The 18290-nt window shown below is 33.4% G+C and overlaps 2 protein-coding genes across 3 annotated transcripts in view; both read left to right on the top strand.

Moving 5' to 3' along the window:
• Positions 1-688: 688 nt before the first annotated feature.
• On the top strand, positions 689-4097 carry LOC123316288 (GILT-like protein 1). 2 transcript variants are annotated; one of them, XM_044902280.1, is made up of 5 exons: positions 689-832; positions 968-1106; positions 2534-2671; positions 3359-3538; positions 3648-4097. In XM_044902280.1, exons 2-5 carry the CDS (start codon positions 1035-1037, stop codon positions 3891-3893), a joined length of 636 nt encoding a protein of 211 aa, XP_044758215.1. In that variant the 5' UTR covers positions 689-832; positions 968-1034; the 3' UTR covers positions 3894-4097. The 2 variants fall into 2 exon arrangements, with proteins under 2 accessions (XP_044758215.1, XP_044758214.1); XM_044902279.1 differs by having other exon boundaries at positions 709-1106.
• Positions 4098-10971: 6874 nt separating this feature from the next.
• LOC123317248 overlaps positions 10972-18290 on the top strand; it is a 61890-nt gene continuing 54571 nt past the window's right edge. Inside the window, exon 1 of the mRNA XM_044903681.1 lies at positions 10972-11192. Within this exon, the coding sequence (XP_044759616.1) occupies positions 11182-11192 (11 nt within the window). The 5' untranslated portion in view covers positions 10972-11181. The remainder of the gene's footprint in view (positions 11193-18290) is intronic.

Genomic DNA, 18290 nt, shown 5'->3' with positions numbered 1-18290 from the left:
TGAAGGAAATTAATAAAAAAATTCATATGTGCGAGAAGATACATCTGGCACCAGAAACATTCTATGGATTCGACGCAATACGTTGAAATATTTTGATAATATAGGATTTTTCCAGGAGAAAAATAGGGTATCCTGAGACAAAATTTGGCAATTGGGCACAACATTTGTCCATCCATACAATATTGGCTAGATTAAGAAACTCTTTATTCACTACTGAAATTGTTCCTAAATTTCATATTTGAGGAACTTTTTTTAGATTCATATTTGAGTGACTTGAGCCATTAGACTCTAGTCAAAGTTAGCATTACCACACATTCTTTGTACTTCTATTCGCCGGATAAAAAATTTCCATTTCAAAATCGGAAATAAGTAATTGTTGGTTTCAGTCTCTTGTTGATAGGTACCTGTTTATTCACTCAAGGATTTCCTCTTTCAGCAGCGGACCCCAGTGGCGTAGTAAGCTGTTGCATTACAGGCAGATGAAAATAAAAAAAAACAGATGTTACGGGACAACTGACAATTTAATTCTGCCTTCACTATTCTTAAGCCTATTACTTTTTCGCGCGTTTGATCTCAATGGTTCATTAGTGTAAAAATCCCTCAAAATGTAACCTCCACTTTCCTGACTTTCTATATTCTCTACGCCTCTGCCACAAGCAACGTTCTGATGCATTTGGAAATGGTTAAAACCCAGATATCGTTTATAGCCTCATCATACGCGTGTTACATATATACATTTATTCAACGCTTTGTTTATGATCTGGGGAAATCTGTTACTATCCCATTCAACCAATTCTTACACAATCGTAATTTCACTTTAACCAGATCGCAAGTAAGTACCTATTGCTGGTAATAGTGAGTTAATCCCCCTATGAGGAGAGTCGTATGAAATTATAGAGAGTGCTGTATTAAGATTACGGACTTAATCTTCACATTTTGGTGATAAGATTGTTCGAGTTTATTTCAGTTCATACGAACATTCAAAATTGACAGTAGACATCGAATGTTACACTACTGACGTCTAACTTCTCAGCATGGGTTTCAGCAAACAATATTTTCGAGGTATTTTCGCAGTGATTCTTATAGGATATGCTAGTAGCGAGCCAGTAAGTTCAAACTATGATTTCTACCTTCTTTAAAAATAACATTAACGAATACAATTTAGCTGAATTGACATCAGAAATCTCCATCAAATTTAGTGGACAATCGAATGTTGTAATGCCAGATTTTCTGAAAGAAGAAAATTAGGACATCACTCAGGAAAATTGCCAAAAATTCAATAAAATCGAAAGTTTTGTAACAAGGGAGTTTTTGGTTTGCTTTTTGTAAAAATTTCAAATGATTATACGCGAAAACTATCATGTGGTGAAGAGAAAAACTTTTTGTCCAGTAAATTTAGGATTTTATATTCAAATTTAAATTTTGAAGTTGAAATGTTGATCGCTCCATTAAAAAATGGAGAGGAAATATAAAAATATAATAATATATTGAAATATGAGATTTTATCGAAAACCAGCATAAAATTTATAAGTGATTTCGGTATTGTTTTATTCACAATAGTTTATTTCTCTTCGAAAGCTCCTTGCATTTTTCGCAATACAAATTATACACGAGTCAAATCGTAATCAATTTGGCATCAATTGTGAATTTATCAGTTAAATGAATATTTAAGTGAAGTTATCTATACATACATATCTGGATGGGTTAAACAGAATTCATCAATTCTGGAGTAGGTACTCGAGTACCTACTCCAGTTTGTAGATAAAACAAGACAAATTGGTATTCATACTTTCGAATCAAAAAAGCTACATGACGATAATGACGCTCGTTGAAATAGTTGAAAAATAATTAAATTTTTTCGTTTGGTTTTTGCTATATCGCTGATCCTAAACGATCTCATATACTCAGAATTAAAATCACTACTCAGCTCAAGTGCATGAAATTATAATTTTATATTGAATGGCCCCTTTTTTGCCATTATGTATTATAAATTTTATTTCTTTTATAAAGAAAGATAGAGTCAAAATTTCCATTCAATTAACGATTATCTGTTTACTTAAAATGTTCAACATATTTAAGTCATGGGTAGAATATCATTTACTAAAGTACCAGAGCTGTGAATTTTGAATTCAAATAAAAAGGAAAAAGGAATTATTTTCATTTTTCCAACCGTAACGAATATATATCTATATCTACTTTACGCTGCAAGAAGACGTGCAGACTCAATATCTCCCATGAAAAGATATCAAAAAGAATATTCATAAAAAGTTTAAAAAAAATATATTCAGTATTTTAACATTCTCAAACAAGCCATTTATAAATTCGTAGGTTTACACGAATTATTCATACAGTTGACGAATATGCTCTGATAATGAGGTATTATTAATTGAACTTCCAGTTCCTTAACTCAAACAGAAACAACAACAAACAATGAATCATAACCAATTTCTTGAAGATATCGAATGAAGAAAACTTCCACCATGATATTGGAAATCTTATCTGGAAATTATTAATTCTCAATTATCTTTTCCAGTCACTGACCAAGGTATCAGTTTATTACGAGAGCCTTTGTCCTGATAGTATCAATTTCATAGCTAACGAATTGTTCCCGAACTACGAGAACTTCAAGGGTAGGATTCTGGTGGATTTGGTCCCGTACGGAAAAGCTTCGGTAAGTGAGTAGGTAGCATGTTATCTGTGGTGAGTAGAAGCAGTACACCACAGAACACTAATGGGTATCTAGTATTCTAGTACACTTGTCCGACATATGTTTGAAATATGTAGTACCTATATCGGTATCTTTTACTTTATAACTTTTCTTTACTGCTAAAAACAGTAGCTCTTTCGTTTTTTTGCTTAAATAATTTCTCAAGGTGAATCAAATTTCATCCTGTTTTTATTGATAGGTTACCCAAAATACACGCATGGTGTAACGACTGTTGCGTACTGAAAAATATGCTCTTTGGCTATCCATAATACAGCTTTCATGTATTTTGTATTGCCTGACTAAACAAAGATTGAAAATATACAAAACTCATATCTTTGGTTGTTACTAGTTTGTAGAAAAATGCTCCTGAATTATACATGAAAAATTGAGGAAATTAAAATAAAAATTGACCTGTTGGAGCATTTTTCTACAAAAAAGTAAATACTATAAGATATGACTTTTGTGCGTTACTTTTTACTCACTCTGCATAACAAACCAAAGTTTAATTTTTCATCTTGTAATGAATCTAGTGAGTTCACTCTATTGTCTTCAATAGTTTTGAGTCTATATCTTCAAATCTCAAATAATCATGTTTGAAACTCAAATTACTTGTATATCGTGAATCTGAATTCCAATGATCATTTGTTTTAGCAAAGCAAAGCTGTGTCCGGAGATTGGATTTTTCGATGTCAGCATGGTTCTGACGAGTGCAGAGGCAACAAATATCAGGCCTGTGCCCTGAATCAGAAGAAAGGGCAGGACAACGATGTGAAGTTCGTGAACTGTGCCATGACTCTGGCTGATCCATCTGACCCTTCTGGAATTGAGAATGTGAGTATCTTTCACAGGAACATGAAATTTTTGAAAAGTTTCCAGACAGGATTATTACGTTGAATTCAAGTTCAATTCGTGAAAAATACAGAATTTTCCTCCATTTTAGTGCGCTAATCAAAATGGTTATAACTGGAACACTCTCACTGCTTGTTTTGAAGGAAGACAAGGTGGTGATCTCTTGGCAGCGTATGGAGACAGAACGCACAATTTGAAACCGAAGTTGAGATTCGTACCTACGATAATGTTAGACGACGAATTCGACCAAAGCGTTCAAAACCAGTGTTTGCACGATTTGGCAGGTGCTTTATGCTCAAAAATGTCCGAGCCTAAGCCGAAAGTTTGCGGGAGTTAGTTGTAAGGACCCAAAATGACCACTAGGTATCTTGTGATATTTTTCAGATTTATTTGGAAGAAGCATCCGGTCCTTAGCTAGAAAGAAAACTCATTCGATAAATTTAGCTGTTTTCGTTTTATTCTCTCATGTTTTATTACTGACTTGACGAAAAATGTTCTGATATATCTTAATTTTTTTTTTCAATAAAATTGTACAGAATTATTCTTTGTTATTACAACTACCCTGATTCCTCAACCAGAGTAAAACTGCCTCAACTACAAACTGCCTCAATTGCAATTTAGTAAAATGAGATGAGATTAGAAAATATACTCTTATAAGCATTATAAAAGCAAAAGTTTGTATGAATGTGTGGATGTTTGTTAATATTTCTAAGACAGCTGGATGAATTTGAATGAAGCTACAGTAATATAGCTTATAAATCAGAATAGGACAAAGGCTTCAATTCATGAAGATATTATTGTCTTCATGAGGTATGTGAGATGTATGAGAAAACGAAAAATATCGATTTTTTTATAAATAAGTCGTCAATGAATGAAGTCTTCGATTTCAGGCTTTTATGGCAGACGCTGGGTACAGATAGAGAGAAATGATCAAATACAATTTTGCAGAGCTCGAAAAGTTCTATAAAGAAGTCGGCGAATGCTTAGCCGATTTTAACATTTTCAAGTCAATCCGAAATAACTTAGGGCTTTCACTAGAATTGAATGAATATTGATAGAAGTATGAATATGACCCTTATCTGCAGCATCTGCAGCATTTATTCCTACTGAAAAGTGCTCCTTAGAGATTGGTGTTCTAATGGATATTTGGCGAAATAAACTAAGCAGTATATGAAGTGGGAGCAACTCTCTTAGTAATAAATCTGAAAATTTTATGGAGCTCGATGCAGCCGTTCGGTCTTGACAATTATTCAATTGGAAAATAATTTTATTTTTCGTTTCCGAATGCGGGACATATAGTTGGCTATGCCCAATGAACTACATACATTTTTCATGAAATATCCTTGAAAACCTAGGTATCGATAGGAGGTCTGTAACGAGAGGAAAATGTCATTTAAATTTGAATAGGGTGTAATGTTTTTGACTTTGTCTGATACAGTATACCATTTTTCATTTCTTTTATATCAGGAGGAGGGGTAGGGTTAGAATATGAATGAAAATGAACACTTTTGGCGTGAACATCGTCATATCAAAATTCAATCTGAAATTTTATAGGAAGCTGCGTTACAGATTGTGTTTATACTTCATTCACATTTATTTTAGTAGTCGGTGGGCCATGGAATAATTTTCTCAAGTTTCTGTAACTAGAACGGAGTAAGGTTGGCACTAATGAAATGTCGTTAATTTCATAACGCCGTTGTCACAACTAATCAATTTTTATTACGAAAATGCCGAATGTGATTGAAAAAAGAGACAGGGTTTCAGGAAGTGCTATTTATAATTCAGGTCCGCTCATTCAAATAGTTATACCCTGATATTCTTAAATCCACAATACGTCAGACGGTAGCGAACATATTCAATGTAAGGGAATTTATAGAATGTTTCATGTGAATCTAAACGGCTTATATTTCAGCTGAATATTTCCACAATCAGAAAGATTGTAAATGAAGAGGATGACGAAGAATTTCCTTCTATTGGGAGACCCAAAAAAGTGGTGGCATTTGAGAATTTTATGTTAGGGTGAATTAATGCGAAGAGTTTACTACAGGATTTTCGATGAATGTCATCGTAGAATAAGTTCCCGAATATTGATTTTTCTATTTTTCATTTGACTGGTCCTATAAATTGTAAATGTCTTAAGGTACTAATAAATACCTAATTATTATTATTATATTAATGTATTAAGATGAACAGCCACAAATACGAGCCAGTTGTCCTGTTAATTGTTTATTCATGTGAATTTTTTTTCAAAGGTGAAGTTCATCTTGACTTGAAATTTCCTTTAATTCTCTTGACTTTCATTGATGCGAGATGATTTTTGTTGAAGAATTTAACATTGTTGTATTTATCTGTTAATTCCTTCGAGAGATACCCATTCCCAACCACTGCATCATATGCATTTCATCTCCGGGTTAATATTTTTTAAATCTACAACTGATGTAACGTATTCAAACTTTAGCCAAAGAAGATAACGAACATCAAATCTTCGCAAGCTAGTGCATATTATGATATTATACTGATCTCTTGTATTTTCCATGCAAATAACTGGATTTGGTATGCCTTCAATCAGTTTGTGAAAACTTCAATTATGTTCGTCACATATTTTCCGAAGAGATTCGACATTGTGATAAAATACGTAATAACAGAAACTTTAACGTAGAACGGGCAACATAGCGTTGATTTAAAACCCAAAAATGTTTTGACAAGCGTCATAACCCCAGATTTTCGTACTATACAGAGTGAAATGTGCCAAGTTTCCATGGTCAACCGAGTGCTAAATTAAAAGTGAATGGAGTATAGGTACATGATTGACTATGTCTACGTTGCAATTGCAAACATCATTATTGGCCAGTGAATAATGATGATCAATTGACCAAGGTTTAATCTGGATTGTTATAATCTATTTTTACACCGCAACCACTCCAGAGAATGACTCGTTAAAACCGAGATGGAAGATAATTCAGGATCCCTATCTTCGCCAATCGGTAGAGGATTACACCTCATGGCCAATTTATGCTCAATTTGTATCGGGCGTTAGGAAAAACGACCTCAAAAAATTAATTGCAAACGAGACTTCTAATTAGTACCACGTTCCTCGACGGTTCTGGCCGTAAGGATCTTCGTTTTCTTCGTTCTTCCGGTGTCTTGGAGGAGCGTGCGATTCTTCTGCTGGAGATGCCAACGAAGATGGGCTGATCGGAATGATAGAGACGGAATCACGTGAGCCAGAGCCGAACGGTGAGAGATCGCATGCTGTATAAATATCGACACGAGAGGGGCAGGGGTGGCTTTTAGGGGATTCTTCAATACACTTCTTCATCAAACTCATAATGGGGTTATTACTGCATATGCAAGTTTAAACTGAATAATTATGAGTTTCATTCATGACTTTTTCAAATTCACCTCAGAACTATTCAAAATCATACTCCAAATATGGGGTTTTAAAATTTAAATCGCTTGGTTCCGAGTTTACGATTTGGCAACAGTGCCTACTAGAAAATAAAAAGAACAATGTCCGATCAGCTCGTTTATAAAATAACAGCTGTTGATCTACAGGCGCGTACTTACTGGCGAGCTTCAACTGCAACCGGCCATAAAAATCCCATAAAATTTTACGACCTTCCTCGTTCGTCGCAGACTTCATAGACAGCCATCTTTGTCTATCTCATCAAGATAATGCATTTGTTGTCCTTTATTATAAAGGCATATTTCAGTCGATGTTGCCACTTGTGCAATTCTCACAAAACGCTTTAAACTTTAAATACCCATTTTGATTTTCAATTTTCAGTGCTTAAAATAATTTTTTTGGGAAACGGTTGAAATGGTTATTTCAAAATGTGACGTTTTAAAGATATTTCATAAAAAATACATCATTTTCGTCGGAAGGAGTATTCCCTATTAGTACAAATTAACCGATTAATATTTGTCAACGAGTAATTTTTTTCCAGAAAGATCGGTAATCTCTCACACAAAGTGAACTTATTGCCCAACTGAATACTCATAGTGAACTGAATCTTATACAAATTTTTTGTGGAAAAATGCTCGAACATCAATTTTTCTTTCAAATCAGGCAAATTTTCATATATAAAAGAGGAATTTGTCATACACCTTCTACAAGGGATGAAGAGTGGTTGAGTTTTTCACTTGGCAACCCTTTAACTTTTTGTTACAGAAAAAAAAGGTACCAAGGATGATTTGATCATCACAATATTCGTATTTATATTTCACAAAATCTATTCTCATTTGTAAGATTTTTGAGTTTTCTCCTGAATTAACGACAATTTTTTTATTATGAGTGTAGACCCAATTAACGATGTAAATCTCATATGTTTTTGAACTATAAAAGTTTGCTGACCTCTGAACAATCTGAGAATTCCCACGAGCTGATTTTCGGACAATGGGGTATTTTCCTAAATTTCAAAATATATATCAACGAAATCCTCATATCAGAAATATATGGAAAAGTATTTTTTTTCTATTTTAACAGTTGTATTTTGCCTATTTTTAATTACGGAAATTCACATCGCGGAGGCATTCTCCCAGAAACATTCTACGTCACTTTTACAATCCGGCATCGTTGGAACACTTATCAATGTTTCTCATCAAATTTTCTGATCTCCATATATTATTGCGTCTATGGTTGTGTATTGCCATCAATGACTCTCATCAATGTTTTCTGATCTCCATAGACTTGATAATAACGTGCGTTCAAAAAAATTCGTCGTCAAGTAGGCTATGAAATTTTGAAGGCTGATGTTCGGTGGCTGAACGTATGTCTTTCCTTGAATTACTTCATCTTCCCAAAATGTAAACAATGATGACATTAACCTATATATCGTAATTTTGTACGGAAAGGCACTTTTCAGAAAAGGTTACCTGTAAATTTCACCCAACTTTCGAAAAGCATTTCTTTCATTGAGTAAGATGACAAGAATCCAAACAATCTGAGGCGGTTAGAAAAGTTCTTCGTAAAAATTTTAACCGTCCACTATTTTCATACGTAAGAGACATGAATCTTGAATTGATCGTGGTAGTATGTTTTTTGTAAGAAGGTTCTAGTTACTTCAGTCATATGAATAAATCACAGTAAGATTCTCAATAAAATGTTTATTAATTCTCTATAAATATTGAATTGATTCAGTCATTACTGAACTAAACTAAACTAAAAGAACTGAATTACATGAAAACAGCAATTGGACAATTTATTAAAATTCAATTCAGCTATAAAAAGGCATGATGCTTTCTCCTTCATAACGTTCTGCTATTGTTCCATAAAAGAAAGTAGGTCCACATTTTGCCTTTGACTGATGCATACTGTCAGTATGCATCAGTTCATTCATCAATTTTTCTCGGATGCTACAAGGTTAGGTAATCACAACCTTTTCAGTTTTCTGATAACATGTCATGGAAACAAATGGATATCTTTTTTTCAAAATCGGGTGGCATATGCCAACGGATACTCCATCCACTTGAGATAAAATCTGAAGAGAGGTTTGTCGAGCTTCTGTCACCATGTTTTCGTTATTACTGAACTCTAGAGTTTTCTTTTTTGGTATACCACTTCCTTTTTCGTTTTAACATACCTGTTTCGTCAACACATCGCAAAACAGTACAATGGAAAAATTCATTCTTCATAATCTACAGCAACATAGGCTTCAATGAAGTCGCCGGAACAGAATATTTCCATTTTCCTTCAATTTTCTTTCCAATTTTGAAGTAGAATTCAATAGTAAAAGTCTTTCACACGTCCGTAAAAATCATCTTTATAATTTGCTGATAATTTTAATTCAACAACAACCCAAAATGCTAAAATGACAGTTCACCTGGAAAATAGTAAAGCACGAGCTAAGAATTACGTTTAGACACGAAATATCGACGTTCAAAATTCCATAGCCTACTTGACGACGAATTTTTTTGAACGCACGTTATATTATTGAGTCTATGGTTGTTTATTGTCAGTTAATATTCGATCTTCCTTGGGCTGTTATTGTTGATGAAAGAAGGCTGATATATTTTATAGGTTCCTAAAGTCATCAATATGAAAAAGTAAATTTTCACTGCTTGCTTTTGAAAAATTCGACTCCATTTCCACAAGTTATAACAATCTGACAAGAACGTTTAAATCAATGTCAGAAACTGTCATCGGTTTCAGGAAGATATAATTCTGTATCTTGGAACATAAATACATAAATGCATTTATGTTCCAAGTTCTATATAATATCCTCTTGATCAGTTCCGATGTTGTCGAATTCACAAAAATTACTAGACTCTAGTAAAGGCATTCTACGTCACAAGCTCTCACAAATTTTTTTTCAAAGGCTATATTTTTTTTCCTACTGAATTTTGAGTGGAACCTTTTATGTGGTGACTAACCAATGGAAAATGGTTTCCAAAAATAATTTTTAATTCTTTTTTTGAGTTTTAGGAAAATACCCCATTTCATTCTCAACAATGACACATGTTTCCTTAGTTTTATTGTGTATTGAAAATATGGATTTTTTCAACATATTATTTTGTTTGCTCCCACAGGAGACATCAGGATTCAAGGAATAATTTCTCAAAATGTTGATGTTTCAGGTAGTTAAAATTCTTGAAGTTATAGAAAAGCGTATCTTGAAACATATAAATATAAATAAATTTGTGTGGGAAAAGTGGAATGAATTTTTCGAAATATAATATAAATATTGGATTATTTTGAGCAATTTTCGAGGTAGATATTCTATGATTGATTTGTCACAAAAATGTAGAATTTCTAATATTGGCCAGTAAAACGCTTGGTTCTGTGTAAGTATAGTGAAATTATTTGAAAATATCAAAGAGCGTTAAAATTTATTCGTTTACTCATTTATTTCTTATATAACATTGCGCAAAGAGATGTCTGATAATTGAGATTGTGAAAATTGTGATAGGTAGAAACGCTAATACTTTAGTCAATGACATTTGTGCGGAATTTATTGTACCTATCTGGTATCATTTCAACTTGAAGTTAAAATCAGTTATTTTGAAAAAAAAAACGCTTGAAGGATTGTTTCAACATAGTAAACAAATTTCTGGATATTATTGAGTCGAACCATGCTGAACTTGCCATCATCATCAAGGATCATAAAAGATTCAAATAAGAATGAAAAATAAGGATTAAAAGAAGTATGAAAATTCACCCCTTATGCTCTGTTTCGGATAAAGATAACTTGAGGTTTGCTGGAGTTTTTTTTCAACATTTATAGCACTTCTAAATTGTATTTTCATTTATTTTTTATGTGCTGAGTGTTATATATTTTGACCTCGAATTGACCTCTTGCCAAATACATTATATTTAACTTTTTGGGGATCTTTCCACCCTTCATGCAGAGGAATTCCATCGAATACAGCCCTGAGAGTGTGTCAGTGTGTGTGAAGCGGATTCTCAGAGCTGCATTAGGGACCCCGAGGAGCTTCGCCGGTGAATTTAGACATTCACGTTTCGAACATTGTGTAGTGAACATTGCCAGGGCAGGTGAACGACTGGCGCGAAAAATACGAGCGCGAGCTGTACTCAGAAAAATCTCGTGAGTGCTGTTTTTCTTCTGAATTCAAGGTTTTCCTCGGCTGATACACAGTGATTTTCTTGGGTACTGGTGGCAAAATATATGATGACGAGGTAAGTGTGTTTGATATAATTTTATCATGATCGTCTTCCCCCAAAAATTCTGAAATTGATTTTTGACTCAATTCAACCCATTTTGAGGTGTTAATTAAATGACTTTTTTGAGGTATTTGTACCCTTTCAATAAGAGGTTCACTGAATAAAAAAGAACTATATCTGAGGTTGCAAAATATTAAATTGATATATGCTATAAAAAGTGACAAATTTTTAGTTGATGAATTGTTTCTACTCACTTTGTTGTTGTTGTTTTCAAGGACGTTTTTGAATTTTCTATTTTAGAAAAAATTTGTCGTTTTTATACTTCAAATATTGATAAATATGCATTATGATATGTAATTATAATTTAAACATTCAATACTTTAATTGAATGAACAAGGAGATCAAAAAAATATTCGTTTTTGATTATGGATAATAAATTATTTTCAATGTATCAATTGGAGGATTTTGTAATTTTCCCAAAACTATTTATAATTATAAGTATTTCACTTTCAATATATGTTTTCTCGATTAATTATTCTACACTTATAGGTACCTATAGAATTTGTAAAAATGTCCTTTACCATTTATTGGTGCCTAGAGGTTGTATAAAAATTGTTAATGAATTAAAATATGTAATAATAAGTGAAAAATGAGACGAAATGGAAAAAAATTAAAAAGTTTATTCATCAACCTCATATTAACGATTTCACATCAAATAATTCTACCCCTGCCTTCTCAGGTAATTTTTGTCCCCCCTCAATAAATATTTGTGTAAAAGGTCATTGTTTACAGTATATTAAACGCATCAACCGGATAGATACGCATACGCACAAGTAATCACGTAAAACTGAAATACGATACAACATCAAAGATACAAAGTTCCTTTCAGCTTTGTTTTCAACAGTCACTCCAACAGTCAATTAGTAATTTGACAGGGGTTTAGTGCTGGGTGCCATCGCGTTATTGCGGGCCTTGTTGATTCAAAATTTTATTCCACGTATAAAAATACAGTGGGTGAAGGAATATGTTTCATTCGGACTGATAATTAAAAAAAGGTTGATAAAAAAATTTACAAGTACTTTCTTGTTGTTGTTTTTTTTTCGATCGATTTTATATCTAAGGTAGATTTGAATAAAAATCAACTATTTCTCTTTATTACTTCAATCCAAAATATCTCGTTAAGAAATTATTGATTTCGCTCTTTCATTCAGACATATTTTATTCGATCAGTCACAGATTTTTTTAATTCATAAGGTTCCACATGGAAGGATCTACACATAATTTGATATAATATCATCATGGCCATGAACGTTATTCATCGAAGATGTTACGCTATAAATGTCGATATAAACGTACAGAATAAAACTAAGTTATACGATGTCGATTAAAGGGGATAAAAAAGTAATAGCCATAAAAGCTTGGGGGGGCAATAACCCATTCGCAATAAAACTGTGGGTCTCGGTGATGGAAAAACTTATGAAATGACATGAGTTTGATTTATTGTTTTCAGTAATAACCTTTGAAATTGAAAGAAGTAATATGTGAAACTGGCAACTATACTGAAGCCTGTAGTTTCGTGCATTTGATGAGTGTCATAATTCGATAAGCTTTCAGCAATATGTACATAAAATTTGAATTTAGTCGATATCACTAAAGGTGAGTTCCTTGCAGATCTACAATTCGCAGTATTGTTTCTAGCGTTCTACATTCTTTCTCGGTGTGAGCTGAGTTCAAAAATTTATGGACGCTTGTCGTTTGAGGAGCTGGTTCAGATCAATTCTTTCTCGTACGCGGCATTCTATTTTTCACCGATACCTGTCAAATAATTTAGCCTTATACCGGTCTTGTCGGCGAACTGGTCGTTTTCCAAACATTTCGCATTATTTATTCATTAACTGTATCTAGACATTTATCGATCTGCCTGCACCTCCGTTAACTGAAAATCTAGCCGTAGCTAGCATAGCTAGAATTGAAAAAGCGAAAAGTCCTTAAAAATAATGTATATGAATAAGATTTTGATCAATATAATCAACATGATAGGATAAGATTGAAACTTGCATTATAGTTGGGGAGCCGAAGAGGGAAATTCGGGATTAATATAAGGGAACATACCTTGGACCCTGTAGAGTACCTCTACCAAAAATTAGACCTGTATATAGCGGGAATTGTCTAGGACAGCCTGTCAGAATAGTAAAAAAAAAAACGATCATTGTACATACTCCAGAGTGTCAGATTAAGATATATGTGGTTAATTAGATGCTGAACAGTATATATTCCCTTAATCTGACAATTTAAAGAGTGTCCAAAATGTGTGGGAGGGCGCCAAAGTTGCAAAAAAAAACGCCACGTGTACATTTTCGAGTGCGGGGGCGTTTTTTCTTATTTTGAAGCTAATGATTCAAGAATAACGGAAAAAATATAATCCGACAGTTTTATCAAGCCGAAACAATAAAAATTGGCCATAAAGGTCACAAAAATCAGTTTTTTCGAATTATATCCTCCCCTGGGCTCCAAATTTTTCTCGCATTCATTATGAAAGTTGTAGAGCATAACATTTCCTACAAATTTTGTCCTAAGCAATCTTTTCTGCGTTCAAACGTTTTTGAGATATATGACGATAAATGCGAGGTGTTTAGCGATACATGCTGAAGCGAAAATTCATACTCGTTGGAAAATAGTACATTCTAAGGTTCAGTCACAGACTAATTTCGAAATTGTTATCGTTGAAATACCTTGTCATTTTGACAATTGGATGAATGTAAATTAGTCTGGGATTCTACATTGACCTTGCCCTTTCGCATGTGTGGCTAAGCTCCCCGCCCTTATCGCCCACTGACTCGAGAACGGTTAAGAGTATGTAAAACTGCTTCAGACAAAAGTTTTGTAGAATTTTATTATCTACAACTTTCATGATGAATACAAAAACTATTAGAGGTACAGGATGGGGAATATTCGAAAAAAACGCATTTTTATCATCTTCAAAGTGTCAAAGTATAACTCTGAAACCCAATTTTGCATTACAACTGTATATTACTCCAGACTATCATACCATAAGAACGGCCTCGTGGCAGAATGCTCAATAGACCGTGCATCTTTAACAATTATCTCTTTGACATCGTGAAACGAATGGGCACTTTTTGTACTATCGGTTCCACAAGAGTCTCATCAATGAATGAACTGGAAAAAACTGTCTTTCTGTGTCAGACGACTAGATTACGTTTTGTCTATGAACGCTCCGATACAAAAAAGCAATGGAGCGTGAAATGAGCAAATAATCTCCTAGAATTGAGCGAATGCCAATGACGAAGGCTCAGCATAGCACACTTTTATAATCAGATGAAGAAGTTTCGAAAAACTGCTACCGTTATTTCGGCTATCTCTGAATTTTTCAAGTCCAGAAACTTGACCTGTGCCAAGTGATGAATATCGATATCTTAATCGTACTTTGAACGACAACTCTCTGAGAATTTTGAGTACTCTTGTACACACAAGTTCCTAGCTTTTTCAGATACAGAGCAACTTCGCAAACATGATGTTTTGATCACAAACTCAAGAAAAAACTGTTGAGGAAAAAACTGAGAACTTGAAATGTTGGTAGGTATATACGTTGTTATGAGGATAAGTAGAGAGCTGTCAGTTTGATGAAGTTGTCGAAAGACAGGCCCAATCATTGATGTTGCAAGTAATTGAAATCCACTACCAAGTTAGCAAAAAACTTGTGAATTCTTTGAATGGGAATAAATGTTTTTATCATCACTTCATTCATACATTATTGATGATAAGTGTACTAACGAACAAGCTTAAGGGTTAGCAATGAAGATGTTATTTACGATTTCAGTTTTTTCGTAAAATCTACTGATGAAGAACTGAATTCATTCGTATGATACCGCAATTTTCTAACGGTTGTTGTAAAGGTGGTCAAGTTGATCTTAAACGGTGTCTTATCTAATTTTACAGGTCCATAACAGGTCCTCATCCAACGAAAGTCTTCACTTTAGGAGTACAAATACTACGTAGCTATATTGACTGTTCATAGTTTTAATGATTATTCCTCAACATGCTTACTTGGTCTAGTTCGAAGAAACTACAGTAAAAATGCTTTGATTCCCGAAAGTTTTTCATCACATAGCAAAATTGCTCATGTTCAAAAACATCTTCAAATACTTCCAGTTTCAACACATATCAATATCGCTTTAATTATCTTGGACGTGTAATTTATCGAAATAAGGAATCAACGAACAACAATTTCATATTAAATCAATCAGATCCTACAAATTATGTCGAAGTCATACAGGCAGGTCGGTAATTATTAGCCATTTGATAAAGACACAGATTCCTTTCATTATTGATGGTCGTTCTGATTGATGGCTTTAAAGAAGAAACGTTTAGGCAAATTGTTGTACGCTAGGAAAAGCGGTACTCATAATAATTACGGTAAATTGATTGATGTGTAAGTTATGAACACGAGTATCTAAGTAAAAGGTATAATCGAGATGTAGAAAGATTATGAAAGTCATGAATGTTGAAATGGATGGGAAAAATTGTAAATTATGTATAAATATATAAATAATCTTTATTTGCTTCGATACATATTATACTCCATTCACTTTTATTTTAGCACTCGCTTGGCCATGGAAATTTGACACAACCCACTCTGTATAGTAAGAAAATGTGACGTTATGACGCTTGTCACTTGTCAAAACATTTTTGGGTTTTAAATCAGCGCTATATTGTCTGTTCTAAGTAAAAGTCTCAGTAATTACGTATTTTATCACAATGTCGAATCACTTCAAAGATGATGAAGTCGACAATTATGTGTGACGAACATTGATTGACTGATTGAAGGTATACCAAATCTGGTTATTTGTATAGAAAATAAAAGAGATCAGTTTTTAAATATATTTATTTATTTGCTATGGAAGAAAATTGAACTATAAACATAAAATGTAATAACTTGAGGAGAATTCATGTTGATTATCTCATTTGGTTAAAGGTTGAAGACGTTACATCAATTGTAGATTAAAAAAAAAAATCAACTCCCGAGATGAAATGCAATAATGCAGTACTTGGGAATGGGTATCGCTAGAAGGAATTAACGGATAATTACAAGACTGTTAAATTCTTCAACAGAAATCATCTTGCTTCAATTTGAGTCGAAATAATTGAAGGAAGTTCAATGCAAGTGGAACTTGCTTTGCTGTTTATTTTTAATACTTTGATATAATAATATAAAGTTCATATTTATTGATCCCATAAGACATTTATAATAATATATAGGACAAGTCAAATGAAAAATGGAAAAACTAATTTTCTGGAACTTATTCTACGATGACATTAATCGAAAATCCTGTAGTAATTTTTCGCATTCGTTCACCCTAAAATAAAATTCTCAAATGCCACCACTTTAGGTGTCCAAATAAAAGGAAATTCTTTGTCATCCTCTTCATTCTCAATCTTTCTGATTGTGGAAACATTCAGCTAAAAAATAAGTCGTTTGTATTCAGATGAAACATTATATAAATTCACTTAGTTACATTGAATAATATATGTTCGCTACTGTCTGATTTATTGTAGATATTAGAATATCAAGGGTTACCTACTCGTACCATTTGAATGAGCAGACCTGAATTCTAAATAGCACTTCCTGAAACCCTGTCTTCTCTTTTTTTCAATCACTTTCGGTATTTTTGTAATATTAACTGAAATATTAGTTGTGGCAACGGCTTTATGACATTAACGACATTTCATGAGTGCCAACCTTACTCCGTTCTAGTTACAAAAACATGAGAAAATTATTTCATGACGAACCGAGTGCTAAAATAAAAGTGAATGGAGTATAAATGTTGTGAATGCATACAGAATGTCCTTGAGGGTTTTCGAAAATGGAGTAATGAGAACTTAAATAAGAATAGCATGATATCAGTATCATTCCCAACTCCATAAATTTGTTCGGAATGATTTGTGACACACTGTAAAAGTATAATCCGTGAAATGATGCAGCTTTTAATTCGCTGGGATCCATTATATTCCCATCATCCAGAACACTGTTCTGAAAAAAGGTATAGACATACCTGATTGCTTTCATTACACTCGTGCCTTGTTGAAAAAACCTCAGATATTACACTCGTTTAAGAACTTGATTAACTAGTTGAACTGAACTTTAAAGCAGGCTATGAGGCTGTGGTTGTGAAAGAAGGTGAATTCATTGAGTCCTCCTAGATTATAATTACATCAGCTGAGATAAAATTCTTCCAGCATTTCAATAGATATCTTATTTTTTTGCCATTTGAAATTTTGACCATCATGATATGATATCCTTACAAATTATTTGGGTGGGATGGAGTAAGTTGAAGCCAGAAAAAAGTTCTGATAAGATGCAACGAAATCATGAACCGGTGTTTCGAATTGATTGCTCTTTTAAATTTGTGAAACACTAATTAAATAGCCCTGCATACAATATCACGTACACCAGCCTTTTCCACCGCTGTGGAAATGTTGGTAAAGTATCGTATAACTCAAATTTTCGTGCCTTTTGTATTATGTTTCCAATTATCGGTCTCATTATCCTGCATATGACTATTTACATCATGAAACCAATTCTGCATGGCTGATACCGAGTTTTGGAGTGACATTCCGTTTGATGGTAACGTTCCACGTCAAATTGCAGTCCAATCTGAAACTGAATACCAGAGAGGGACGTCATGCCTGCAGGAGAAAGATAGAATTACGTTAATTTATAGTTTATTGATTTCCGACTTACTTTGCAGTCCAATAATTCAATCCATTTGATTTCTATGTTACTAACAGTAGCCCTGGTCATGTACCTATGGAACAATTCGTTTTTTATTCCATTGGAAATGGAGTTTGGCGAAGTTGTATTCGCATTCGCTGTTTCGGGGATAATTAATGCATTGAAGGCCCTTTCAATCTTCACAAACCCGCGTTGATTTCACAAACACATTCAATCCTATATGACTTTTTCTCTTTCCCTTTCAATTTCATCTACGAAAAAGTTGGTGAAGTTTTTGGACCCCCATGACCCCATAACTCAAGGGGAGTTCCTTCAGGATATGTTTATGTATTCGAAAAAGGAACCAACTCCTGATTTTTGAC

This window comes from Coccinella septempunctata, chromosome 7, assembly GCF_907165205.1.
Source record: "Coccinella septempunctata chromosome 7, icCocSept1.1, whole genome shotgun sequence".
NCBI lineage: Eukaryota > Metazoa > Arthropoda > Insecta > Coleoptera > Coccinellidae > Coccinella > Coccinella septempunctata.
Note: the sequence above shows the minus strand (reverse complement) of the source record. Positions and strands in the feature narration are given on the sequence as shown.